Source organism: Chroicocephalus ridibundus, chromosome 9, assembly GCF_963924245.1.
Source record: "Chroicocephalus ridibundus chromosome 9, bChrRid1.1, whole genome shotgun sequence".
Lineage (NCBI taxonomy): Eukaryota > Metazoa > Chordata > Aves > Charadriiformes > Laridae > Chroicocephalus > Chroicocephalus ridibundus.
Window position 1 is genome coordinate 28,648,219 of NC_086292.1, and position 25,022 is coordinate 28,673,240.

The 25,022-nt window shown below is 58.2% G+C and overlaps 1 protein-coding gene and 10 non-coding genes across 11 annotated transcripts; 1 reads left to right on the forward strand and 10 right to left on the reverse strand.

Moving 5' to 3' along the window:
• Positions 1 to 1,131: 1,131 nt before the first annotated feature.
• TRNAQ-CUG (transfer RNA glutamine (anticodon CUG)) lies at positions 1,132 to 1,203 on the reverse strand. Its single transcript has one exon. It is a non-coding gene; the product is annotated as a tRNA-Gln (tRNA).
• A 995-nt stretch (positions 1,204 to 2,198) lies between these two features.
• Positions 2,199 to 2,281, reverse strand: TRNAL-CAG (transfer RNA leucine (anticodon CAG)). Its single transcript has one exon. It is a non-coding gene; the product is annotated as a tRNA-Leu (tRNA).
• Positions 2,282 to 2,973: 692 nt separating this feature from the next.
• Positions 2,974 to 3,045, reverse strand: TRNAG-UCC (transfer RNA glycine (anticodon UCC)). The gene has a single exon. It is a non-coding gene; the product is annotated as a tRNA-Gly (tRNA).
• A 1,123-nt stretch (positions 3,046 to 4,168) lies between these two features.
• Positions 4,169 to 4,240, reverse strand: TRNAM-CAU (transfer RNA methionine (anticodon CAU)). The gene has a single exon. It is a non-coding gene; the product is annotated as a tRNA-Met (tRNA).
• Positions 4,241 to 4,948: 708 nt separating this feature from the next.
• Positions 4,949 to 5,030, reverse strand: TRNAS-AGA (transfer RNA serine (anticodon AGA)). The gene has a single exon. It is a non-coding gene; the product is annotated as a tRNA-Ser (tRNA).
• A 6,485-nt stretch (positions 5,031 to 11,515) lies between these two features.
• LOC134520916 (beta-keratin-related protein-like) lies at positions 11,516 to 12,507 on the forward strand. Its single transcript, XM_063346797.1, has 2 exons — positions 11,516 to 11,630; positions 12,169 to 12,507. Exon 2 carries the CDS (start codon positions 12,190 to 12,192, stop codon positions 12,505 to 12,507), a length of 318 nt encoding a protein of 105 aa, XP_063202867.1. The 5' UTR covers positions 11,516 to 11,630; positions 12,169 to 12,189.
• A 983-nt stretch (positions 12,508 to 13,490) lies between these two features.
• TRNAQ-CUG (transfer RNA glutamine (anticodon CUG)) lies at positions 13,491 to 13,562 on the reverse strand. The gene has a single exon. It is a non-coding gene; the product is annotated as a tRNA-Gln (tRNA).
• A 995-nt stretch (positions 13,563 to 14,557) lies between these two features.
• On the reverse strand, positions 14,558 to 14,640 carry TRNAL-CAG (transfer RNA leucine (anticodon CAG)). The gene has a single exon. It is a non-coding gene; the product is annotated as a tRNA-Leu (tRNA).
• Positions 14,641 to 15,332: 692 nt separating this feature from the next.
• TRNAG-UCC (transfer RNA glycine (anticodon UCC)) lies at positions 15,333 to 15,404 on the reverse strand. Its single transcript has one exon. It is a non-coding gene; the product is annotated as a tRNA-Gly (tRNA).
• A 1,131-nt stretch (positions 15,405 to 16,535) lies between these two features.
• Positions 16,536 to 16,607, reverse strand: TRNAM-CAU (transfer RNA methionine (anticodon CAU)). Its single transcript has one exon. It is a non-coding gene; the product is annotated as a tRNA-Met (tRNA).
• Positions 16,608 to 17,315: 708 nt separating this feature from the next.
• Positions 17,316 to 17,397, reverse strand: TRNAS-AGA (transfer RNA serine (anticodon AGA)). The gene has a single exon. It is a non-coding gene; the product is annotated as a tRNA-Ser (tRNA).
• Positions 17,398 to 25,022: the final 7,625 nt, after the last annotated feature.

Here is a 25,022-nt window from a genome sequence, read left to right on the forward strand (position 1 = left end):
CCAGAGCACAGCCGTGGGATCCTCTCTGTCGGCTGCTGTGGGGAGCTCCCTCAGCGCCGGGGGGGTTCCCATCTCTTCTGGGGGCTCCCTTGGTCTGGGGGGGTCAGGGCTGTGTCTGCCCGTTCCCCGCTGCAGTCTCAACTGCTGAAGCCGGCGCATCATCCCTCTCGGAGCGGGAAGGACGACGGGAACTCTGCAGCAGGAGCGTGGCCGCGGCTTGCAGATGGGCTGGCTGTCCTCATCCCCCCAGGCAGGAGGGACCTGTGCCCGCTGCTCCTGGCTGCACGGCAGGCCTCGCCGTGCCTCCCCTGCCTCCGCTTTGCTCTGAGCTCCTTGAGAAAGGGCTCGTTCTCTTCTGCTCTGCTCAATCTGCTGCTGACGGGGAGAGGCTGCCGGAGTTGGCGACTGCTCTTGCTGGGCTGGGATTGCCAGCAGGCAGAGCAGAGTGGGCAAAGGCAAGCGCTGTGAGTGGAGCTTGTCCTCGGGAAGCGTGTCATTCTCTTTGCCCCGCCGCGCCTCGCGGCCGTCTTTCTTGGTCTCTGTTCTGTGCCACTGCATTTGCTCCTTCTCATTAAAGCCTTTGCGCAGCACAGCTGGAGACTGGTGGTGCTTTGTTCTCCTGCCCCCTCATCTGGCCAAGACCTCTGCAAGGCCGAGGGAGAAGCTGCTCTCCCCATGAGAGTGAGACTGTGCCCATGCGTGGGGCACTGCCAGTTGTGGGGGGCGCTCCCGGAAGCAGAGCACCAAAAAGAAGCGAGTAGGCACGAGAAAGACAGCAAAGCCTCAGAGAGACGGGGAGAGGCAGAAGCACTGGGCAGAGCTGGAAATGCAAGTCATGGCAGAAAGCGTGGCAGTCAAAGACGGGAAACGGTTGCCCAGGGAGGCTGTAGATTGTGCCCCTTTGGAGACGTCCAATACGCAACTAGAGAAAGCCGTCGAATATGCCGTGCAGCCGAGGTGCTGAGGAAAGCCGGAGAGCTGTGGCGGGCGCAGGGCAGGAGAGGGGTCTCTGCTGGGGGTGCCAGGGCTGGGAGCCCAGGAAAGGAAGGAAGGTGGGAGTGCATTGAAGAGTTGAGGCAAGAGGGAGGCAAGGGAAGAAGGTGTGAGCACGGCAGGGCAGCAAAAGGGCTGAGGTCCCACTGAGATTTGAACTCAGATCGCTGGATTCAGAGTCCAGAGTGCTCACCATTACACCATGGGACCTCCCAGACTCCTTTCTTCTTTCCCCTCTCCCAGCCCTGCCTCACCCAATGCCTCCTGGACCACTCTGGCACTCTTCCCAGCTCCCTGCCCATCCCCAGCTGCAGCCCTCCTACAGGGCGACGCAGACCTCTACACCCACGCCACCTTTTCACACAGCGGCGCAACACCGCGCCTCTCCTGGGCCTCAGACTTCCTCACTCCCCTCCTTCGAAAATCGCACACCCTGCTCCCGCACCCTCTGATGACATTGCCTCAGGATGGCTCTGCCCTCTCACAGGGCTGCAGAGAAATGACACACGGCCTCCAATGCCCCCGGTGCCCTCTGACACGGGGGACCTGACTCCTGCCTCACCCTCTTCCCCCTGACGCTGCCCGTCTTTGCTGGTGATGAACTGACAGTTCAGGGGAACTTTCCCCGTTGAAATCCTGCTGCGCAAGGCCACATCCTGGCTTGGCACCTATCGAACGTGCCACTGGGCGTCGCAGAGGCAAGGAGGCACCTCAGGGGCTCTCCAGCTTCGGGAGCAGAGGGCAGAGGAGCTCCCCGATGACTAAGGAGAGGGAAAAGTTGCCTCATCTCCCAAAAAGCAGAAGAAGCTAGGAAAGGTGGGGAAGCAAGGAAAGGCCTTGATGAAGTGGAGCAAGTTCAGCAGAGGGGGACTCTGGCCTTGTGAGGAGAGGCTGAGGGCGCAAGGCTTGCTTAGCTGAGAGAAGAAAAGGCTTTGTGGGGTCTAAGAGGAGCTTCCCGGGGCCTACAAGGAGGCAACTCGATGGCTGGAGGGGGAGAGGTGGTGGTCGGAAGCGGAAGAGGCCAGGGCTCTCGGTCATGAGTGTGTTGTAGGCCTAGGGAGTTGGTGCCCATTTTTCCTTCATCAGGAGCTGGGACGTGCAGCAGGCTGAGCAGAGCCCCCAGAAGAGCCAGGAGGCTCCGCTTAAGAGAGAGGTGCCGGCCAAGAGAGAGAGGCCATAAAGGAGGCCACCCAAGGCGAGGGGGCTGTCAGGAGTGGGACTCGAACCCACGCCTCCCAGGGAGACTGCAACCTGAATGCAGCGCCTTCGACCGCTCGGCCATCCTGACCCTCTGCTGCTGCCGCCGCTGCCGGCCCTGCAGCGGCCAGAGCCGGCCCAGCTCAGCCAGCCCCCTCCTGCCCCCGCTGGGGGGACACCTGCCTCCTGCCCCAGCTCCCAACAAGGGCTGCTGACGGGACACCGCAGCTCCTCCACACACCTCACAACGCACGCCGTACCCACAGCAGGGTACAAACTGCAGCCTGGTGCCCTCACACCTTACATTCCCCGGGCTGAAAAAGCACGGCTGCGTCAGCATCCTCCATCTAGCACGCAAGGAGCCAGGCTGCAAGGCACCTCAGCGGTCACTAGTGGTCCAAACGCCTGCTGAAAGCAGGGCCAGCCCCAAAGCTGGAGCAGGCGGCTGTGTGCCTGAGCCCCGTTGGAAGCCGAGCGTGACACCCAGGCGTAGGGAGTGCCAAAGCGCTCTGGGCACCTGCTCCAGGGCTTCGCCGCTGCCCAAGGAGCTCTGAATGGTGCAGAGCAGCCCCCCGAGGCTGCTGTTGGGCAAGGTGGGCCTCGCTAAAGGCCAGGCGTGCGTCTGCTGGGCTAGGAGGTGCTCAGAGGGCTGGCCGTGCCCGCAGGCTGCAGGGGAGTGAAGGGCAACGAACGGCTTGAGCACCGCGGGCAAAGCTGGGCTGTCCTGTCGGGCAGCAGCAGAGGCAAGGCACTGGGGAGCCCGCTGGCTGAAGAAAAGGGCTCTGCGTTGGCCAGGAATCGAACCCGGGTCAACTGCTTGGAAGGCAGCTATGCTCACCACTATACCACCAACGCATCTGGCTGTGCCACTGCTGCCTCTGCTCCTGAGCCCCACAGCCTCTGCTCCCTCCTGCTCCTCCACTGACCAACCCCACCTGCCTTCCCCTCCTACACAGCACACAACCACCTGCCTCCTCATCCTACGCTCCTCACCCTGCGCCCACTCCTCCTTACGCACCCCCGCACACGGGCACCACCTCAGCCTGCTCCTCTGCTTCTCTCCGCCTCACATCTTGGCCAGGCAAACTCCAGGTGCTGCCAGTGATGACGCTCCCCACCTGCGCTCAGACGCCTCCCACCCGTGCCTGGGCTCTGCAAGCCAACCTGCGCGCTGTGGACGCACCTGCCGTGCTTTAAGCGCAGACAAGCTCCCACCCGGCTGCGCACCCCTTTCCCCACCCTCAGGGCGATGCAGAGCATGCAGAACGGGAGGACAAACCTCATGGCTCAAGACAAACAGAAGCACCTGCCTTAGCAAAGACTGTTGCGGGCAAATGGGGCTTCGCTGGGGGAAAGAATAATTTGCCAACAGCGGAGGCAGATGGAACCGTCTGTGTGTGGCACGGGGCAGCCCCTTGCCTGTCCTCACAGAGGCCACCCTGCAGCTCCCCTCCACTGCCAACAGCCAGCCCACACAGAGCCAATCCAGTGCCCGTTGGGAATCCCTGCGCGGCCCTGCTGCCGGCCGGACCTGACAGTGGGCATGGCAGCAGAGAGACACGGGTGGAGAAAAAGCCCGCATGGCCAAGGTGACCCCACCGGTCTTTGCCAGACCAGCCCCAGCCTTGTCCTCCTGCCCACCTGCAGAGCCCCGGAGGGACCCGCTCACGGCTGAGAAGTTGCTCTTGAGCTGCATGATGGGAAGGAGAAAGAGCTGTGTCCGCAGAAGAGGCACCACCTGGTCGGGGAGGTGTGTGCTGTGCTGTGCCCGCTGCTCCTCAGCCTGCGTCTGCCCTGCTGAGGGTGGCTTTGGGAGCGCTGGCTGCCGAGGAGACAAAGGAGGAAGGCGGCGTGAGGGCAGAGAGAGGGGTGTGAGAGCCGCTCTGGGCATGGGTGCCCAGAGAGGTAGAGCAGTGGCGGTTCAAAGTTGGTGGGAGAGGCAGCAAGTGTGAGGAGCAGGGGGAAAAGGAAACTGCCATAGCAGAGGATGGTTTCGATCCATCGACCTCTGGGTTATGGGCCCAGCACGCTTCCGCTGCGCCACTCTGCTCCCCATGGGGCCTTTTTTGGCACCTGCCACAGCCCTGAGGATGCTCCCAGACAGCACCAGCGCTCCTGCCTCCTTCCCTGCCTCTTCGCCCTGCCCTCGCCCGCACGGGAAACTCTCTCCCTCCAAAGTTCACCTCCTTCACGCCTGGCATGCCTACCTCAAGGGCCTTGCTTTGCCCTTCTCCCCGCACCTCCTGCCCCTCGCCCTGCAGGGGCACTTGCTCTTTCACCGCCCGACTCTGGGCCTCTGCAGGACACACAGCAAACCCCGCGACTGCATGATGGACACTCTTCAATGCTCCAAGACATCCCCAGAAGGCTCTGGGCAGCCTGAGCTGGGAGACCCTCTTCGGGAGGGCGAGGGACGAGGGACGAGGGGGCAGTGCTGAAGCCTCCCTTCTGGGGCTTGTGTTTCCTGCTTCCCCGTCCCATCCTCAAAAAGCAACAGCAGGACGGGGAGGGCTGGGATGTGGGCGCCGATGGGAGCGTGGCCCCAGCCTCTCTGCCGCAGGGCCCTCTTGCTCAGGGGAAAGTATTCCCCTGCAGATCAAGAGGTCCGTGGCTCAGCTCCAGGTGGTGGCTCAGCTCCAGGTGCCCTCTCCATTGCCCCTTCCCTTCTTCATTCCTACTGAGGATCTCCGGGGAGAGGAGCTGAGTGCTGTGGCTGCAGCGGGGTAAATTGCCAGCAGCCCAAAATGCAGCTGCGCCCCGTAGTTGGCAGGATTCGAACCTGCGCGGGGAAACCCCAATGGATTTCTAGTCCATCGCCTTCACCACTCGGCCACAACTACCTGCCCCAGCCCTCTCTGCCCTGCTCATCACGCGCCCTCTCCAAGGACACCCGCCTCCCTGACACTTTCAGCGAAAGCCTGCACTCCAAGCCATGCACTGACCATGGACGGCACCTGGCCACAGCCTTCCACAGGCCTTCAGGGACGCAACACCAGCACCTACGCCCCCACCTCCCAACCCCGCCTCCTCAGGCACCCATCTGAGAGAAACTCAGCACCAAGGACGCTTGCTCGGCCTTGCAGAGGTCTTGGCCAGATGAGGGGGCAGGAGAACAAAGCACCACCAGTCTCCAGCTGTGCTGCGCAAAGGCTTTAATGAGAAGGAGCAAATGCAGTGGCACAGAACAGAGACCAAGAAAGACGGCCGCGAGGCGCGGCGGGGCAAAGAGAATGACACGCTTCCCAAGGACAAGCTCCACTCACAGCGCTTGCCTTTGCCCACTCTGCTCTGCCTGCTGGCAATCCCAGCCCAGCAAGAGCAGTCGCCAACTCCGGCAGCCTCTCCCCGTCAGCAGCAGATTGAGCAGAGCAGAAGAGAACGAGCCCTTTCTCAAGGAGCTCAGAGCAAAGCGGAGGCAGGGGAGGCACGGCGAGGCCTGCCGTGCAGCCAGGAGCAGCAGGCACAGGTCCCTCCTGCCTGGGGGGATGAGGACAGCCAGCCCATCTGCAAGCCGCGGCCACGCTCCTGCTGCAGAGTTCCCGTCGTCCTTCCCGCTCCGAGAGGGATGATGCGCCGGCTTCAGCAGTTGAGACTGCAGTGGGGAACGGGCAGACACAGCCCTGACCCCCCCAGACCAAGGGAGCCCCCAGAAGAGATGGGAACGCCCCCGGCGCTGAGGGAGCTCCCCACAGCAGCCGACAGAGAGGATCCCACGGCTGTGCTCTGGGGGAAAGAGGTGAGGATGGGGCCCGGCAGGGTCACCACCACCGGCGAGGCCTCGATGGCCACCATCGAGTCAGCGCAGCGGGCCACGCAGGGCTCACTGCAGCTGCTGGCGAGCGGGGTTGGGCCAGAGGCTCCGCAGGGGCGAGGGAGACAGGGTCTGAAGCAAGACATCTCTCGGTGAGGGAGGCACAGCTGAAACACAGAGCAGAGAGCCAACGCGGACCTCAGTATCAGTCTGTCTTTCTGCTCCTCAGCTCTCTCCATGGACACCCTTTCTTTCAAAAACACACGCTGTGCCTTCATCTCCCACTGCCCTCCTCGTGCCCTCCGAGCTGCAGGGCACAGGAAGGCTGACCCGGTTTTGGATAGGACCCAGCACGCTGGGTTTCAATCAATTGGGACGGACTGATCATAGCCCGTCGCCAGAGCAAACTTTGCTGCACTGAAGGCGGCACTGGACGCACGTGGCCATTTGGCTGGGGACCATCTGCTAAAGGTGCAAGTTCTGGTGGGCAGAGCTCCCTGCAGCTGAGCCCCATTGATGCCCTTCTGCTTGGAAGAACCCCCTCTTCCCTGCTCTCCCCAGACACCTCCCACAACAGGGAAAGAGCCGACAGCCCTCAAACGGTTCTGTTGCAGGGCCAGCCTTCGGCAGCCCAAGCATCAGCTCGAGTAGCCACCACGACAGCAGCTCAGCCCACAGGGAGAGATGGAGCAGGCTCAGGCTTACCTCGTTCCTGGAGGACAGGGAGGCAAGAGAGGAGCATGTGGAGCCAGAAGCAGCGCAGGCTTTTATGCTGTGTCCCAGAGCCCTGGCGGGGTCACAAACATTCCTGGCTCCTGAAGCATCGAAACACCCAGCAGCTACCGCTGGCTGAAGCCTCCCTGGTGATTAAGCCCTTGCCTCTTTCTCCTGAAATGTTTTGCTCCCACTTCATAGCACCTAGAATCAAAGAATGAATCATTGAATGGTTTTGGGTTGGAAGGGACCTTCATGATCATCTACTTCCTACCCCTTTGCCATGGGTAGGGATACCTTCCATGAGATCAGGTTTCTCAAAGTGCCATCCAACCTGTCCTTGAACACTTCCAGGTATGGGGCATCCACAAGGTCTCTGGACCACTTGTTCCGGTGTCTCACCACCCTCATAGGAAAGAATTTCTTCCCAGTATCTAATCTACATCTACCCTCTTTTGTTTTAGAAGCATTACCCCCTCATCCAATCCCTACACTCCCTGATAGATAGTCCGTGCCCATCTTTCTGGAAGGTCTCTCAGGACCTTCCTCTTCTCTAGGCTCAACAACCCCAACTCTCTAAGCCTGTCCTCCTAAGGGAGGGGCTCCTGCCTCCTCCTCATCTTTTTTTCTGCCCATGAGCCCAGGGAACAAGGGCAGGTTCGTAACGATGAAGACAGAGGCTCAGGTAGGTCTCTTTCAAGTGACTTCTCCATGGGACCTCCATTGCCCTGTCCCTTGACGACTTGACCAGGCCCTCAGGCTTCTTCCAAGCAGGGGGCTGGGCTCAGCTTGGGAAGTGGGGAATCTGTTGGAAAGAAGCACATGAATGCGTAGGAGGGTGATCAAAGAAATGCCCTCGTCCTTCCCTGAAGTAGACCCACACCCAAATTGACCAGTTTTGCTCAGCAGGGGCATCCCAGACGCCAAAGCCCTGGATGGCCTGCTTTTGAGGAGAGGCTCAGAATAGGGAGCCAAAAGCTCATGGCTCTTTTTCCCGGGGCAGGAATTGGGTGGGCCATTCCATGCATTTCAAACTACAAAGGGAATTCCGATCAGTCTCCCAGAGCACCTGGGAGTCATTGTGATGTGGAAGAGTTGGGAAAATCCCAGAGCTGCAGGCAAACATGAGTCACCCTTCTGTCAACTTCACTGGACACGATGCCCCAGCCTCAGGCGTGCCAGGGATACCAGAGCTCATAGCCTCATTCCTCCCAAAGTGCTGCTTTCTTCAAGGGCATTTCCACACATTTTAGCACCTTTCCTTAAACAACTGGTCCTCCTATGCAATCTCATGCTGCAGCTGCCACCCGAGGCATTGCCTTTTAGTGGCTGATCAGAGGCCCAAAAGACTCAGTGTACCCCAGAGCAACGAAGGTTAGAAGGGACCTCTGGAGGTCCTATGGGCTCACCTCCTGCTCTAAGCAGACCCAAATTCCCATATAACTCAGGAAGATCTGGGCCTTGCCCCATTGACCACTGAATACTGGTACTATCGTAGAGGCCCCCATCTCTTGGGCAACTCTTCCAGGGCTGCACTGTGGCCCTGTCACTTCTTTCTCCACAAAGACATCTGGTATTTCCCTTGTTGCAACTTGTTAGTGTTGATCTTGCCCTTTCAAAGTGCACCTCTCTGGAGAGTCTGTCTCTCTCTCTTACACAACCTTCTGTAGCTGTTGGGGAACTGCAGTTCTTCCCTTGCCTGGAATTGTCCTCTCGCTTTTCCATCTGTTACTCAGGTACCAGTGATCTTGCAATCAGCATCCAGGCCATGTGCCTCCTTCTGTCCTACCAGCTATTCAGGCACAAGTGGCCTCACAAGTACTAGTGCTGCCATGAGCCTACCCCGGCCCATCAGCTGCAGAGACAGAAGTGACCTTAAGTTCAAAATGCAAACCACATGCCTGCTGCTGACCTAGCAGGCAATGAGGTAGAAGGCAACTCACATGCACATAGCCCAAAACGCGCATGCTGCTGCTTATCAGCAACACAAGTGCCTAGCACAAGCAATGTCCCTGCAGATGGCCTGCAGAGCCAGACGTGACCTCACAGTCAATATCCAAGCCATGTTCTGGCTTCTGGCCAGTGAGGGACTCAGGTAGCAGGGAGGTGACCTGCAGATACCCATGCCATCTTCCTGCTGCCAGCTCAGACAAGGAGGACTTCTGGAAGAGGAAACTCTGGATTGTCTTTGAAAGGTGACAGCATCTGGAAGAGGTGCCTGAGGCCTGGAAGAAGTCAACTGCACTCCCATCTTCCAGAAGGGCACAAAGGAGGACCTGGGGAACTGCAGGCTCCAAGGCCACCCTCACCTCGTTCCCTAGGAAGGGGAAGGGGCAACTCATCCTGCAAACCCTTTCCAGACAAATAAAGAACAAGAAGGTGATTCTAATTTCCATTACACTATTCCTGACCCATTTCTGTGCAACTGTGGTCTCCTCTTTTTGTGGAGGGGTGTGTGGGTGTGTGGGGGTGTGTGTGTGTAAGGTGTTAGCTGGGAAACTTCAGCTTGCTTCACAAAAACACACACAAAGAGAACATTAGGTCTCAGGCTCTATTTATGGTTTGGATGGGGTTTATTTGAATCAAAGGGGTTTATTTAAAACAGCAACAGCTGCAAAGAATGATGCAGTTTTAGGAAACATCAGTTGGAAGGCAGCTTGCAGGTGTGTAGACTATCCTCCAGCTCAGTGCAGGGCTAACTGCAAAGACAGTGGAGGATCCTCAGTACCTTGTCCAGCTGACTTTTGTCCATGAAGGGACTGCCTCTCTCTTCTCTACAAACCATGCTTCTGTGGTGTTGCAGTTCCCCCCCTGCCCGGCCTCTCAGGCCACGTGGTGCTTTGCATGATCTCCCTCCCAGCCTGGGCCGCAGAACAACACAATGGAGCAGAACGTAACACAGTGGTCTAACATAAAAGAAAGAAAAGGTAGAGAGCCACAGACCAAGAACACAATAGTGTGCCTAGTCCCCATGGCTCCTACCCCTTGAAGATAATAACTATAATTGATCACTCCTGACACCATATTGATCATGGTCATGGGGGGGATACCAGGACCCCAAGATCTAGCAAGCTCTGGGGTTGCGTTACTGTCATCTCACTTGGCCCTAAGTGGAAAAGTATCTGATGAAAGTCAATTATCTTGGATCCTATAAGTAGCGATTCTAGTAAAGACCCTTTGAACTCTTCTGGATCGCAGTGGGCTGTGGCCAGTAACTCCACTGAGTTGAGACACCTCTCAGGCTCTTACCTTGAGGCCAGGGCAGGAGAAGACCTTCTCACACCTGTCTCCAGACCTCATCCCAAAACCCTGGGACCTTCTCACCGATGCTGGCACCCTCACTCTCATCCCCTGGTGGCCCGCTTGTGGTCACAGGAGGCTCAGCTGTGAGAGCTCTTGGCTGGTAGGGTGGGGACCAGGCCTCAAGCCCCCTGCTCAGGTGAAAGCATACCTGTTTGGTGGATACATGGTCGGAGTGCATGATCTCAAAAGCTTCTTTCCAATACAAGGTCAGTGATGAAAGCTGAGGGGAAGGATCATTGCCCTTTTTTGGCAATGCAGAGACCTAATCTGAATTGGCACTTTGGGGCTATGAGCGCTGGTATCCATGGCACGCCCGAGACTAGGGCACTGTGTCCACTGAAGTCCACAGCACGAGACTCACGTCTGCCTGCAGCTCCGGGTTTTTCCCAACTCTTCCACATCACGATGACTCCCAGGTGCTCTGGGACAATGATGCCATGTCCCTTGGAAATTTGAAATGCATGGAATGGGCCACCCCATCCCTAACCCAGGAAAAAGAGCCATGAGCTTTTGGCTCCCTGCCCCGCGCCTCTCCTCAAAAAAAGGCCATCCAGGCCTCTGGCCTCTGGGCTGAACTCGCTGAGCAAAACAGGTCAATTTGGGGGTGGGTCTCTTACAGAGGCATCTCTTTGATCACAAAAGCAGGCCATGGTAGAGCCTGATGAGCATAAGCGAGGTCCTTGTGGCTGTCACTCCTGTCCACAGTGGGCTTGTCTCCAGCCCGCAATGCTCTTTCCTTGCCTTTGAGCTTTTCCACGTCCCTGGAGAGGTACCTCTGTTCTCCTATATGGGATTTCAAGGTCTTGACCTTCTGCCTGAACCTACCCACAGTCTCCTGTGTGTCTATGATGACTTGCAGGGAGGAACACCTCTCAGGGTTAGCTTGAGTGCCTCCACTGAAAGCCCTTGAGAGCTGACTTGAGATGCCATTCATGGCTGACAGTTGGACTCAATGATCTTAAAGCTCCCTTCCAACCTAGAAGATTCTATGCTTCTATGAGGAGGGCAAAGTGACAAAGGCAATCCGTATAACGCAAACCCACTTAAAATCTCTGCATGCCTAGCCTGAGACCTCTGAGTTAATTGGTCTCATGAAGCTGGGACACAGATGAATCATTTTGATGTTCCGTGGAAAGAAAAGGGAATAATATATTTCAGGTGAAAGAGGCAAGGGCCCAAGTAACAGGTGCCAGGACAAGAGGAAACCTTTCGAGTTGCACTAGGGGAGGTTTAGATGAGAGGTTAGAAAATTTTTACTGAGACGGTTATCAAGCATTGGATCAGGCTGCCCAGGGAAGTGGTGGAATCGTCATCCCTGGAGGTATTTAAAAGACGGGTAAACGTAGAGCTTCGCAATTGGGTTTAGTGATGGGTTTTGTCAGTGTTAGCTTGATGGTTGGACTCCCTGATCTGAAAGATCCCTTCCAACCTGGGCAATTCTAGGATTCTATGACGTTTGGTGCTATGACGTGGGAGCAAAACATTTCAGGAGAAAGAGGCAAGGGTTTAATCACCAGGGAGGCTTCAGCCAGCGGTAGCTGCTGGGTGTTTCGATGCTTCAGGAGCCAGGAATGTTTGTGACCCCGCCAGGGCTCTGGGACACAGCATAAAAGCCTGCGCTGCTTCTGGCTCCACATGCTCCTCTCTTGCCTCCCTGTCCTCCAGGAACGAGGTAAGCCTGAGCCTGCTCCATCTCTCCCTGTGGGCTGAGCTGCTGTCGTGGTGGCTACTCGAGCTGATGCTTGGGCTGCCGAAGGCTGGCCCTGCAACAGAACTGTTTGAGGGCTGTCGGCTCTTTCCCTGTTGTGGGAGGTGTCTGGGGAGAGCAGGGAAGAGGGGGTTCTTCCAAGCAGAAGGGCATCAATGGGGCTCAGCTGCAGGGAGCTCTGCCCACCAGAACTTGCACCTTTAGCAGATGGTCCCCAGCCAAATGGCCACGTGCATCCAGTGCCGCCTTCAGTGCAGCAAAGTTTGCTCTGGCGACGGGCTATGATCAGTCCGTCCCAATTGATTGAAACCCAGCGTGCTGGGTCCTATCCAAAACCGGGTCAGCCTTCCTGTGCCCTGCAGCTCGGAGGGCACGAGGAGGGCAGTGGGAGATGAAGGCACAGCGTGTGTTTTTGAAAGAAAGGGTGTCCATGGAGAGAGCTGAGGAGCAGAGAGACAGACTGATACTGAGGTCTGCGTTGGCTCTCTGCTCTGTGTTTCAGCTGTGCCTCCCTCACCGAGAGATGTCTTGCTTCAGACCCTGTCTCCCTCGCCCCTGCGGAGCCTCTGGCCCAACCCCGCTCGCCAGCAGCTGCAGTGAGCCCTGCGTGGCCCGCTGCGCTGACTCGACGGTGGCCATCGAGGCCTCGCCGGTGGTGGTGACCCTGCCGGGCCCCATCCTCACCTCTTTCCCCCAGAGCACAGCCGTGGGATCCTCTCTGTCGGCTGCTGTGGGGAGCTCCCTCAGCGCCGGGGGCGTTCCCATCTCTTCTGGGGGCTCCCTTGGTCTGGGGGGGTCAGGGCTGTGCCTGCCCGTTCCCCGCTGCAGTCTCAACTGCTGAAGCCGGCGCATCATCCCTCTCGGAGCGGGAAGGACGACGGGAACTCTGCAGCAGGAGCGTGGCCGCGGCTTGCAGATGGGCTGGCTGTCCTCATCCCCCCAGGCAGGAGGGACCTGTGCCCGCTGCTCCTGGCTGCACGGCAGGCCTCGCCGTGCCTCCCCTGCCTCCGCTTTGCTCTGAGCTCCTTGAGAAAGGGCTCGTTCTCTTCTGCTCTGCTCAATCTGCTGCTGACGGGGAGAGGCTGCCGGAGTTGGCGACTGCTCTTGCTGGGCTGGGATTGCCAGCAGGCAGAGCAGAGTGGGCAAAGGCAAGCGCTGTGAGTGGAGCTTGTCCTTGGGAAGCGTGTCATTCTCTTTGCCCCGCCGCGCCTCGCGGCCGTCTTTCTTGGTCTCTGTTCTGTGCCACTGCATTTGCTCCTTCTCATTAAAGCCTTTGCGCAGCACAGCTGGAGACTGGTGGTGCTTTGTTCTCCTGCCCCCTCATCTGGCCAAGACCTCTGCAAGGCCGAGGGAGAAGCTGCTCTCCCCATGAGAGTGAGACTGTGCCCATGCGTGGGGCACTGCCAGTTGTGGGGGGCGCTCCCGGAAGCAGAGCACCAAAAAGAAGCGAGTAGGCACGAGAAAGACAGCAAAGCCTCAGAGAGACGGGGAGAGGCAGAAGCACTGGGCAGAGCTGGAAATGCAAGTCATGGCAGAAAGCGTGGCAGTCAAAGACGGGAAACGGTTGCCCAGGGAGGCTGTAGATTGTGCCCCTTTGGAGACGTCCAATACGCAACTAGAGAAAGCCGTCGAATATGCCGTGCAGCCGAGGTGCTGAGGAAAGCCGGAGAGCTGTGGCGGGCGCAGGGCAGGAGAGGGGTCTCTGCTGGGGGTGCCAGGGCTGGGAGCCCAGGAAAGGAAGGAAGGTGGGAGTGCATTGAAGAGTTGAGGCAAGAGGGAGGCAAGGGAAGAAGGTGTGAGCACGGCAGGGCAGCAAAAGGGCTGAGGTCCCACTGAGATTTGAACTCAGATCACTGGATTCAGAGTCCAGAGTGCTCACCATTACACCATGGGACCTCCCAGACTCCTTTCTTCTTTCCCCTCTCCCAGCCCTGCCTCACCCAATGCCTCCTGGACCACTCTGGCACTCTTCCCAGCTCCCTGCCCATCCCCAGCTGCAGCCTTCCCACAGGGCGACGCAGACCTCTACACCCACGCCACCTTTTCACACAGCGGCGCAACACCGCGCCTCTCCTGGGCCTCAGACTTCCTCACTCCCCTCCTTCGAAAATCGCACACCCTGCTCCCGCACCCTCTGATGACATTGCCTCAGGATGGCTCTGCCCTCTCACAGGGCTGCAGAGAAATGACACACGGCCTCCAATGCCCCCGGTGCCCTCTGACACGGGGGACCTGACTCCTGCCTCACCCTCTTCCCCCTGACGCTGCCCGTCTTTGCTGGTGATGAACTGACAGTTCAGGGGAACTTTCCCCGTTGAAATCCTGCTGCGCAAGGCCACATCCTGGCTTGGCACCTATCGAACGTGCCACTGGGCGTCGCAGAGGCAAGGAGGCACCTCAGGGGCTCTCCAGCTTCGGGAGCAGAGGGCAGAGGAGCTCCCCGATGACTAAGGAGAGGGAAAAGTTGCCTCATCTCCCAAAAAGCAGAAGAAGCAAGGAAAGGTGGGGAAGCAAGGAAAGGCCTTGATGAAGTGGAGCAAGTTCAGCAGAGGGGGACTCTGGCCTTGTGAGGAGAGGCTGAGGGCGCAAGGCTTGCTTAGCTGAGAGAAGAAAAGGCTTTGTGGGGTCTAAGAGGAGCTTCCCGGGGCCTACAAGGAGGCAACTCGATGGCTGGAGGGGGAGAGGTGGTGGTCGGAAACGGAAGAGGCCAGGGCTCTCGGTCATGAGTGTGTTGTAGGCCTAGGGAGTTGGTGCCCATTTTTCCTTCATCAGGAGCTGGGACGTGCAGCAGGCTGAGCAGAGCCCCCAGAAGAGCCAGGAGGCTCCGCTTAAGAGAGGGGTGCCGGCCAAGAGAGAGAGGCCATAAAGGAGGCCACCCAAGGCGAGGGGGCTGTCAGGAGTGGGACTCGAACCCACGCCTCCCAGGGAGACTGCAACCTGAATGCAGCGCCTTCGACCGCTCGGCCATCCTGACCCTCTGCTGCTGCCGCCGCTGCCGGCCCTGCAGCGGCCAGAGCCGGCCCAGCTCAGCCAGCCCCCTCCTGCCCCCGCTGGGGGGACACCTGCCTCCTGCCCCAGCTCCCAACAAGGGCTGCTGACGGGACACCGCAGCTCCTCCACACACCTCACAACGCACGCCGTACCCACAGCAGGGTACAAACTGCAGCCTGGTGCCCTCACACCTTACATTCCCCGGGCTGAAAAAGCACGGCTGCGTCAGCATCCTCCATCTAGCACGCAAGGAGCCAGGCTGCAAGGCACCTCAGCGGTCACTAGTGGTCCAAACGCCTGCTGAAAGCAGGGCCAGCCCCAAAGCTGGAGCAGGCGGCTGTGTGCCTGAGCCCCGTTGGAAGCCGAGCGTGACACCCAGGCGTAGGGAGTGCCAAAGCGCTCTGGGCACCTGCTCCAGGGCTTCGCCGCTGCCCAAGGAGCTCTGAATGGTGCAGAGCAGCCCCCCGAGGCTGCTGTTGGGCAAGGTGGGCCTCGCTAAAGGCCAGGCGTGCGTCTGCTGGGCTAGGAGGTGCTCAGAGGGCTGGCCGTGCCCGCAGGCTGCAGGGGAGTGAAGGGCAACGAACGGCTTGAGCACCGCGGGCAAAGCTGGGCTGTCCTGTCGGGCAGCAGCAGAGGCAAGGCACTGGGGAGCCCGCTGGCTGAAGAAAAGGGCTCTGCGTTGGCCAGGAATCGAACCCGGGTCAACTGCTTGGAAGGCAGCTATGCTCACCACTATACCACCAACGCATCTGGCTGTGCCACTGCTGCCTCTGCTCCTGAGCCCCACAGCCTCTGCTCCCTCCTGCTCCTCCACTGACCAACCCCACCTGCCTTCCCCTCCTACACAGCACACAACCACCTGCCTCCTCATCCTACGCTCCTCACCCTGCGCCCACTCCTCCTTACGCACCCCCGCACACGGGCACCACCTCAGCCTGCTCCTCTGCTTCTCTCCGCCTCACATCTTGGCCAGGCAAACTCCAGGTGCTGCCAGTGATGACGCTCCCCACCTGCGCTCAGACGCCTCCCACCCGTGCCTGGGCTCTGCAAGCCAACCTGCGCGCTGTGGACGCACCTGCCGTGCTTTAAGCGCAGACAAGCTCCCACCCGGCTGCGCACCCCTTTCCCCACCCTCAGGGCGATGCAGAGCATGCAGAACGGGAGGACAAACCTCATGGCTCAAGACAAACAGAAGCACCTGCCTTAGCAAAGACTGTTGCGGGCAAATGGGGCTTCGCTGGGGGAAAGAATAATTTGCCAACAGCGGAGGCAGATGGAACCGTCTGTGTGTGGCACGGGGCAGCCCCTTGCCTGTCCTCACAGAGGCCACCCTGCAGCACCCCCGCTCCCCTCCACTGCCAACAGCCAGCCCACACAGAGCCAATCCAGTGCCCGTTGGGAATCCCTGCGCGGCCCTGCTGCCGGCCGGACCTGACAGTGGGCATGGCAGCAGAGAGACACGGGTGGAGAAAAAGCCCGCATGGCCAAGGTGACCCCACCGGTCTTTGCCAGACCAGCCCCAGCCTTGTCCTCCTGCCCACCTGCAGAGCCCCGGAGGGACCCGCTCACGGCTGAGAAGTTGCTCTTGAGCTGCATGATGGGAAGGAGAAAGAGCTGTGTCCGCAGAAGAGGCACCACCTGGTCGGGGAGGTGTGTGCTGTGCTGTGCCCGCTGCTCCTCAGCCTGCGTCTGCCCTGCTGAGGGTGGCTTTGGGAGCGCTGGCTGCCGAGGAGACAAAGGAGGAAGGCGGCGTGAGGGCAGAGAGAGGGGTGTGAGAGCCGCTCTGGGCATGGGTGCCCAGAGAGGTAGAGCAGTGGCGGTTCAAAGTTGGTGGGAGAGGCAGCAAGTGTGAGGAGCAGGGGGAAAAGGAAACTGCCATAGCAGAGGATGGTTTCGATCCATCGACCTCTGGGTTATGGGCCCAGCACGCTTCCGCTGCGCCACTCTGCTCCCCGTGGGGCCTTCTTTGGCACCTGCCACAGCCCTGAGGATGCTCCCAGACAGCACCAGCGCTCCTGCCTCCTTCCCTGCCTCTTCGCCCTGCCCTCGCCCGCACGGGAAACTCTCTCCCTCCAAAGTTCACCTCCTTCACGCCTGGCATGCCTACCTCAAGGGCCTTGCTTTGCCCTTCTCCCCGCACCTCCTGCCCCTCGCCCTGCAGGGGCACTTGCTCTTTCACCGCCCGACTCTGGGCCTCTGCAGGACACACAGCAAACCCCGCGACTGCATGATGGACACTCTTCAATGCTCCAAGACATCCCCAGAAGGCTCTGGGCAGCCTGAGCTGGGAGACCCTCTTCGGGAGGGCGAGGGACGAGGGACGAGGGGGCAGTGCTGAAGCCTCCCTTCTGGGGCTTGTGTTTCCTGCTTCCCCGTCCCATCCTCAAAAAGCAACAGCAGGACGGGGAGGGCTGGGATGTGGGCGCCGATGGGAGCGTGGCCCCAGCCTCTCTGCCGCAGGGCCCTCTTGCTCAGGGGAAAGTATTCCCCTGCAGATCAAGAGGTCCGTGGCTCAGCTCCAGGTGGTGGCTCAGCTCCAGGTGCCCTCTCCATTGCCCCTTCCCTTCTTCATTCCTACTGAGGATCTCCGGGGAGAGGAGCTGAGTGCCGTGGCTGCAGCGGGGTAAATTGCCAGCAGCCCAAAATGCAGCTGCGCCCCGTAGTTGGCAGGATTCGAACCTGCGCGGGGAAACCCCAATGGATTTCTAGTCCATCGCCTTCACCACTCGGCCACAACTACCTGCCCCAGCCCTCTCTGCCCTGCTCATCACGCGCCCTCTCCAAGGACACCCGCCTCCCTGACACTTTCAGCGACAGCCTGCACTCCAAGCCATGCACTGACCATGGACGGCACCTGGCCACAGCCTTCCACAGGCCTTCAGGGACGCAACACCAGCACCTACGCCCCCACCTCCCAACCCCGCCTCCTCAGGCACCCATCTGAGAGAAACTCAGCACCAAGGACGCTTGCTCGGCCTTGCAGAGGTCTTGGCCAGATGAGGGGGCAGGAGAACAAAGCACCACCAGTCTCCAGCTGTGCTGCGCAAAGGCTTTAATGAGAAGGAGCAAATGCAGTGGCACAGAACAGAGACCAAGAAAGACGGCCGCGAGGCGCGGCGGGGCAAAGAGAATGACACGCTTCCCAAGGACAAGCTCCACTCACAGCGCTTGCCTTTGCCCACTCTGCTCTGCCTGCTGGCAATCCCAGCCCAGCAAGAGCAGTCGCCAACTCCGGCAGCCTCTCCCCGTCAGCAGCAGATTGAGCAGAGCAGAAGAGAACGAGCCCTTTCTCAAGGAGCTCAGAGCAAAGCGGAGGCAGGGGAGGCACGGCGAGGCCTGCCGTGCAGCCAGGAGCAGCAGGCACAGGTCCCTCCTGCCTGGGGGGATGAGGACAGCCAGCCCATCTGCAAGCCGCGGCCACGCTCCTGCTGCAGAGTTCCCGTCGTCCTTCCCGCTCCGAGAGGGATGATGCGCCGGCTTCAGCAGTTGAGACTGCAGTGGGGAACGGGCAGACACAGCCCTGACCCCCCCAGACCAAGGGAGCCCCCAGAAGAGATGGGAACCCCCCCGGCGCTGAGGGAGCTCCCCACAGCAGCCGACAGAGAGGATCCCACGGCTGTGCTCTGGGGGAAAGAGGTGAGGATGGGGCCCGGCAGGGTCACCACCACCGGCGAGGCCTCGATGGCCACCATCGAGTCAGCGCAGCGGGCCACGCAGGGCTCACTGCAGCTGCTGGCGAGCGGGGTTGGGCCAGAGGCTCCGCAGGGGCGAGGGAGACAGGGTCTGAAGCAAGACATCTCTCGGTGAGGGAGGCACAGCTGAAACACAGAGCAGAGAGCCAACGCGGACCTCAGTATCAGTCTGTCTTTCTGCTCCTCAGCTCTCTCCATGGACACCCTTTCTTTCAAAAACACACGCTGTGCCTTCATCTCCCACTGCCCTCCTCGTGCCCTCCGAGCTGCAGGGCACAGGAAGGCTGACCCGGTTTTGGATAGGACCCAGCACGCTGGGTTTCAATCAATTGGGACGGACTGATCATAGCCCGTCGCCAGAGCAAACTTTGCTGCACTGAAGGCGGCACTGGACGCACGTGGCCATTTGGCTGGGGACCATCTGCTAAAGGTGCAAGTTCTGGTGGGCAGAGCTCCCTGCAGCTGAGCCCCATTGATGCCCTTCTGCTTGGAAGAACCCCCTCTTCCCTGCTCTCCCCAGACACCTCCCACAACAGGGAAAGAGCCGACAGCCCTCAAACGGTTCTGTTGCAGGGCCAGCCTTCGGCAGCCCAAGCATCAGCTCGAGTAGCCACCACGACAGCAGCTCAGCCCACAGGGAGAGATGGAGCAGGCTCAGGCTTACCTCGTTCCTGGAGGACAGGGAGGCAAGAGAGGAGCATGTGGAGCCAGAAGCAGCGCAGGCTTTTATGCTGTGTCCCAGAGCCCTGGCGGGGTCACAAACATTCCTGGCTCCTGAAGCATCGAAACACCCAGCAGCTACCGCTGGCTGAAGCCTCCCTGGTGATTAAGCCCTTGCCTCTTTCTCCTGAAATGTTTTGCTCCCACTTCATAGCACCTAGAATCAAAGAATGAATCATTGAATGGTTTTGGGTTGGAAGGGACCTTCATGATCATCTACTTCCTACCCCTTTGCCATGGGTAGGGATACCTTCCATGAGATCAGGTTTCTCAAAGTGCCATCCAACCTGTCCTTGAACACTTCCAGGTATGGGGCATCCACAAGGTCTCTGGACCACTTGTTCCGGTGTCTCACCACCCTCATAGGAAAGAATTTCTTCCCAGTATCTAATCTACATCTACCCTCTTTTGTTTTAGAAGCATTACCCCCTCATCCAATCCCTACACTCCCTGATAGATAGTCCGTGCCCATCTTTCTGGAAGGTCTCTCAGGACCTTCCTCTTCTCTAGGCTCAACAACCCCAACTCTCTAAGCCTGTCCTCCTAAGGGAGGGGCTCCTGCCTCCTCCTCATCTTTTTTTCTGCCCATGAGCCCAGGGAACAAGGGCAGGTTCGTAACGATGAAGACAGAGGCTCAGGTAGGTCTCTTTCAAGTGACTTCTCCATGGGACCTCCATTGCCCTGTCCCTTGACGACTTGACCAGGCCCTCAGGCTTCTTCCAAGCAGGGGGCTGGGCTCAGCTTGGGAAGTGGGGAATCTGTTGGAAAGAAGCACATGAATGCGTAGGAGGGTGATCAAAGAAATGCCCTCGTCCTTCCCTGAAGTAGACCCACACCCAAATTGACCAGTTTTGCTCAGCAGGGGCATCCCAGACGCCAAAGCCCTGGATGGCCTGCTTTTGAGGAGAGGCTCAGAATAGGGAGCCAAAAGCTCATGGCTCTTTTTCCCGGGGCAGGAATTGGGTGGGCCATTCCATGCATTTCAAACTACAAAGGGAATTCCGATCAGTCTCCCAGAGCACCTGGGAGTCATTGTGATGTGGAAGAGTTGGGAAAATCCCAGAGCTGCAGGCAAACATGAGTCACCCTTCTGTCAACTTCACTGGACACGATGCCCCAGCCTCAGGCGTGCCAGGGATACCAGAGCTCATAGCCTCATTCCTCCCAAAGTGCTGCTTTCTTCAAGGGCATTTCCACACATTTTAGCACCTTTCCTTAAACAACTGGTCCTCCTATGCAATCTCATGCTGCAGCTGCCACCCGAGGCATTGCCTTTTAGTGGCTGATCAGAGGCCCAAAAGACTCAGTGTACCCCAGAGCAACGAAGGTTAGAAGGGACCTCTGGAGGTCCTATGGGCTCACCTCCTGCTCTAAGCAGACCCAAATTCCCATATAACTCAGGAAGATCTGGGCCTTGCCCCATTGACCACTGAATACTGGTACTATCGTAGAGGCCCCCATCTCTTGGGCAACTCTTCCAGGGCTGCACTGTGGCCCTGTCACTTCTTTCTCCACAAAGACATCTGGTATTTCCCTTGTTGCAACTTGTTAGTGTTGATCTTGCCCTTTCAAAGTGCACCTCTCTGGAGAGTCTGTCTCTCTCTCTTACACAACCTTCTGTAGCTGTTGGGGAACTGCAGTTCTTCCCTTGCCTGGAATTGTCCTCTCGCTTTTCCATCTGTTACTCAGGTACCAGTGATCTTGCAATCAGCATCCAGGCCATGTGCCTCCTTCTGTCCTACCAGCTATTCAGGCACAAGTGGCCTCACAAGTACTAGTGCTGCCATGAGCCTACCCCGGCCCATCAGCTGCAGAGACAGAAGTGACCTTAAGTTCAAAATGCAAACCACATGCCTGCTGCTGACCTAGCAGGCAATGAGGTAGAAGGCAACTCACATGCACATAGCCCAAAACGCGCATGCTGCTGCTTATCAGCAACACAAGTGCCTAGCACAAGCAATGTCCCTGCAGATGGCCTGCAGAGCCAGACGTGACCTCACAGTCAATATCCAAGCCATGTTCTGGCTTCTGGCCAGTGAGGGACTCAGGTAGCAGGGAGGTGACCTGCAGATACCCATGCCATCTTCCTGCTGCCAGCTCAGACAAGGAGGACTTCTGGAAGAGGAAACTCTGGATTGTCTTTGAAAGGTGACAGCATCTGGAAGAGGTGCCTGAGGCCTGGAAGAAGTCAACTGCACTCCCATCTTCCAGAAGGGCACAAAGGAGGACCTGGGGAACTGCAGGCTCCAAGGCCACCCTCACCTCGTTCCCTAGGAAGGGGAAGGGGCAACTCATCCTGCAAACCCTTTCCAGACAAATAAAGAACAAGAAGGTGATTCTAATTTCCATTACACTATTCCTGACCCATTTCTGTGCAACTGTGGTCTCCTCTTTTTGTGGAGGGGTGTGTGGGTGTGTGGGGGTGTGTGTGTGTAAGGTGTTAGCTGGGAAACTTCAGCTTGCTTCACAAAAACACACACAAAGAGAACATTAGGTCTCAGGCTCTATTTATGGTTTGGATGGGGTTTATTTGAATCAAAGGGGTTTATTTAAAACAGCAACAGCTGCAAAGAATGATGCAGTTTTAGGAAACATCAGTTGGAAGGCAGCTTGCAGGTGTGTAGACTATCCTCCAGCTCAGTGCAGGGCTAACTGCAAAGACAGTGGAGGATCCTCAGTACCTTGTCCAGCTGACTTTTGTCCATGAAGGGACTGCCTCTCTCTTCTCTACAAACCATGCTTCTGTGGTGTTGCAGTTCCCCCCCTGCCCGGCCTCTCAGGCCACGTGGTGCTTTGCATGATCTCCCTCCCAGCCTGGGCCGCAGAACAACACAATGGAGCAGAACGTAACACAGTGGTCTAACATAAAAGAAAGAAAAGGTAGAGAGCCACAGACCAAGAACACAATAGTGTGCCTAGTCCCCATGGCTCCTACCCCTTGAAGATAATAACTATAATTGATCACTCCTGACACCATATTGATCATGGTCATGGGGGGGATACCAGGACCCCAAGATCTAGCAAGCTCTGGGGTTGCGTTACTGTCATCTCACTTGGCCCTAAGTGGAAAAGTATCTGATGAAAGTCAATTATCTTGGATCCTATAAGTAGCGATTCTAGTAAAGACCCTTTGAACTCTTCTGGATCGCAGTGGGCTGTGGCCAGTAACTCCACTGAGTTGAGACACCTCTCAGGCTCTTACCTTGAGGCCAGGGCAGGAGAAGACCTTCTCACACCTGTCTCCAGACCTCATCCCAAAACCCTGGGACCTTCTCACCGATGCTGGCACCCTCACTCTCATCCCCTGGTGGCCCGCTTGTGGTCACAGGAGGCTCAGCTGTGAGAGCTCTTGGCTGGTAGGGTGGGGACCAGGCCTCAAGCCCCCTGCTCAGGTGAAAGCATACCTGTTTGGTGGATACATGGTCGGAGTGCATGATCTCAAAAGCTCCTTTCCAATACAAGGTCAGTGATGAAAGCTGAGGGGAAGGATCATTGCCCTTTTTTGGCAATGCAGAGACCTAATCTGAATTGGCACTTTGGGGCTATGAGCGCTGGTATCCATGGCACGCCCGAGACTAGGGCACTGTGTCCACTGAAGTCCACAGCACGAGACTCACGTCTGCCTGCAGCTCCGGGTTTTTCCCAACTCTTCCACATCACGATGACTCCCAGGTGCTCTGGGACAATGATGCCATGTCCCTTGGAAATTTGAAATGCATGGAATGGGCCACCCCATCCCTAACCCAGGAAAAAGAGCCATGAGCTTTTGGCTCCCTGCCCCGCGCCTCTCCTCAAAAAAAGGCCATCCAGGCCTCTGGCCTCTGGGCTGAACTCGCTGAGCAAAACAGGTCAATTTGGGGGTGGGTCTCTTACAGAGGCATCTCTTTGATCACAAAAGCAGGCCATGGTAGAGCCTGATGAGCATAAGCGAGGTCCTTGTGGCTGTCACTCCTGTCCACAGTGGGCTTGTCTCCAGCCCGCAATGCTCTTTCCTTGCCTTTGAGCTTTTCCACGTCCCTGGAGAGGTACCTCTGTTCTCCTATATGGGATTTCAAGGTCTTGACCTTCTGCCTGAACCTACCCACAGTCTCCTGTGTGTCTATGATGACTTGCAGGGAGGAACACCTCTCAGGGTTAGCTTGAGTGCCTCCACTGAAAGCCCTTGAGAGCTGACTTGAGATGCCATTCATGGCTGACAGTTGGACTCAATGATCTTAAAGCTCCCTTCCAACCTAGAAGATTCTATGCTTCTATGAGGAGGGCAAAGTGACAAAGGCAATCCGTATAACGCAAACCCACTTAAAATCTCTGCATGCCTAGCCTGAGACCTCTGAGTTAATTGGTCTCATGAAGCTGGGACACAGATGAATCATTTTGATGTTCCGTGGAAAGAAAAGGGAATAATATATTTCAGGTGAAAGAGGCAAGGGCCCAAGTAACAGGTGCCAGGACAAGAGGAAACCTTTCGAGTTGCACTAGGGGAGGTTTAGATGAGAGGTTAGAAAATTTTTACTGAGACGGTTATCAAGCATTGGATCAGGCTGCCCAGGGAAGTGGTGGAATCGTCATCCCTGGAGGTATTTAAAAGACGGGTAAACGTAGAGCTTCGCAATTGGGTTTAGTGATGGGTTTTGTCAGTGTTAGCTTGATGGTTGGACTCCCTGATCTGAAAGATCCCTTCCAACCTGGGCAATTCTAGGATTCTATGACGTTTGGTGCTATGACGTGGGAGCAAAACATTTCAGGAGAAAGAGGCAAGGGTTTAATCACCAGGGAGGCTTCAGCCAGCGGTAGCTGCTGGGTGTTTCGATGCTTCAGGAGCCAGGAATGTTTGTGACCCCGCCAGGGCTCTGGGACACAGCATAAAAGCCTGCGCTGCTTCTGGCTCCACATGCTCCTCTCTTGCCTCCCTGTCCTCCAGGAACGAGGTAAGCCTGAGCCTGCTCCATCTCTCCCTGTGGGCTGAGCTGCTGTCGTGGTGGCTACTCGAGCTGATGCTTGGGCTGCCGAAGGCTGGCCCTGCAACAGAACTGTTTGAGGGCTGTCGGCTCTTTCCCTGTTGTGGGAGGTGTCTGGGGAGAGCAGGGAAGAGGGGGTTCTTCCAAGCAGAAGGGCATCAATGGGGCTCAGCTGCAGGGAGCTCTGCCCACCAGAACTTGCACCTTTAGCAGATGGTCCCCAGCCAAATGGCCACGTGCATCCAGTGCCGCCTTCAGTGCAGCAAAGTTTGCTCTGGCGACGGGCTATGATCAGTCCGTCCCAATTGATTGAAACCCAGCGTGCTGGGTCCTATCCAAAACCGGGTCAGCCTTCCTGTGCCCTGCAGCTCGGAGGGCACGAGGAGGGCAGTGGGAGATGAAGGCACAGCGTGTGTTTTTGAAAGAAAGGGTGTCCATGGAGAGAGCTGAGGAGCAGAGAGACAGACTGATACTGAGGTCTGCGTTGGCTCTCTGCTCTGTGTTTCAGCTGTGCCTCCCTCACCGAGAGATGTCTTGCTTCAGACCCTGTCTCCCTCGCCCCTGCGGAGCCTCTGGCCCAACCCCGCTCGCCAGCAGCTGCAGTGAGCCCTGCGTGGCCCGCTGCGCTGACTCGACGGTGGCCATCGAGGCCTCGCCGGTGGTGGTGACCCTGCCGGGCCCCATCCTCACCTCTTTCCCCCAGAGCACAGCCGTGGGATCCTCTCTGTCGGCTGCTGTGGGGAGCTCCCTCAGCGCCGGGGGCGTTCCCATCTCTTCTGGGGGCTCCCTTGGTCTGGGGGGGTCAGGGCTGTGCCTGCCCGTTCCCCGCTGCAGTCTCAACTGCTGAAGCCGGCGCATCATCCCTCTCGGAGCGGGAAGGACGACGGGAACTCTGCAGCAGGAGCGTGGCCGCGGCTTGCAGATGGGCTGGCTGTCCTCATCCCCCCAGGCAGGAGGGACCTGTGCCCGCTGCTCCTGGCTGCACGGCAGGCCTC

Excerpts from the sequence above, each read along its gene's own strand:
- LOC134520916 (XM_063346797.1), top strand. The coding sequence starts at position 12,190 with ATGTCTTGCTTCAGACCCTGTCTCCCTCGCCCCTGCGGAGCCTCTGGC.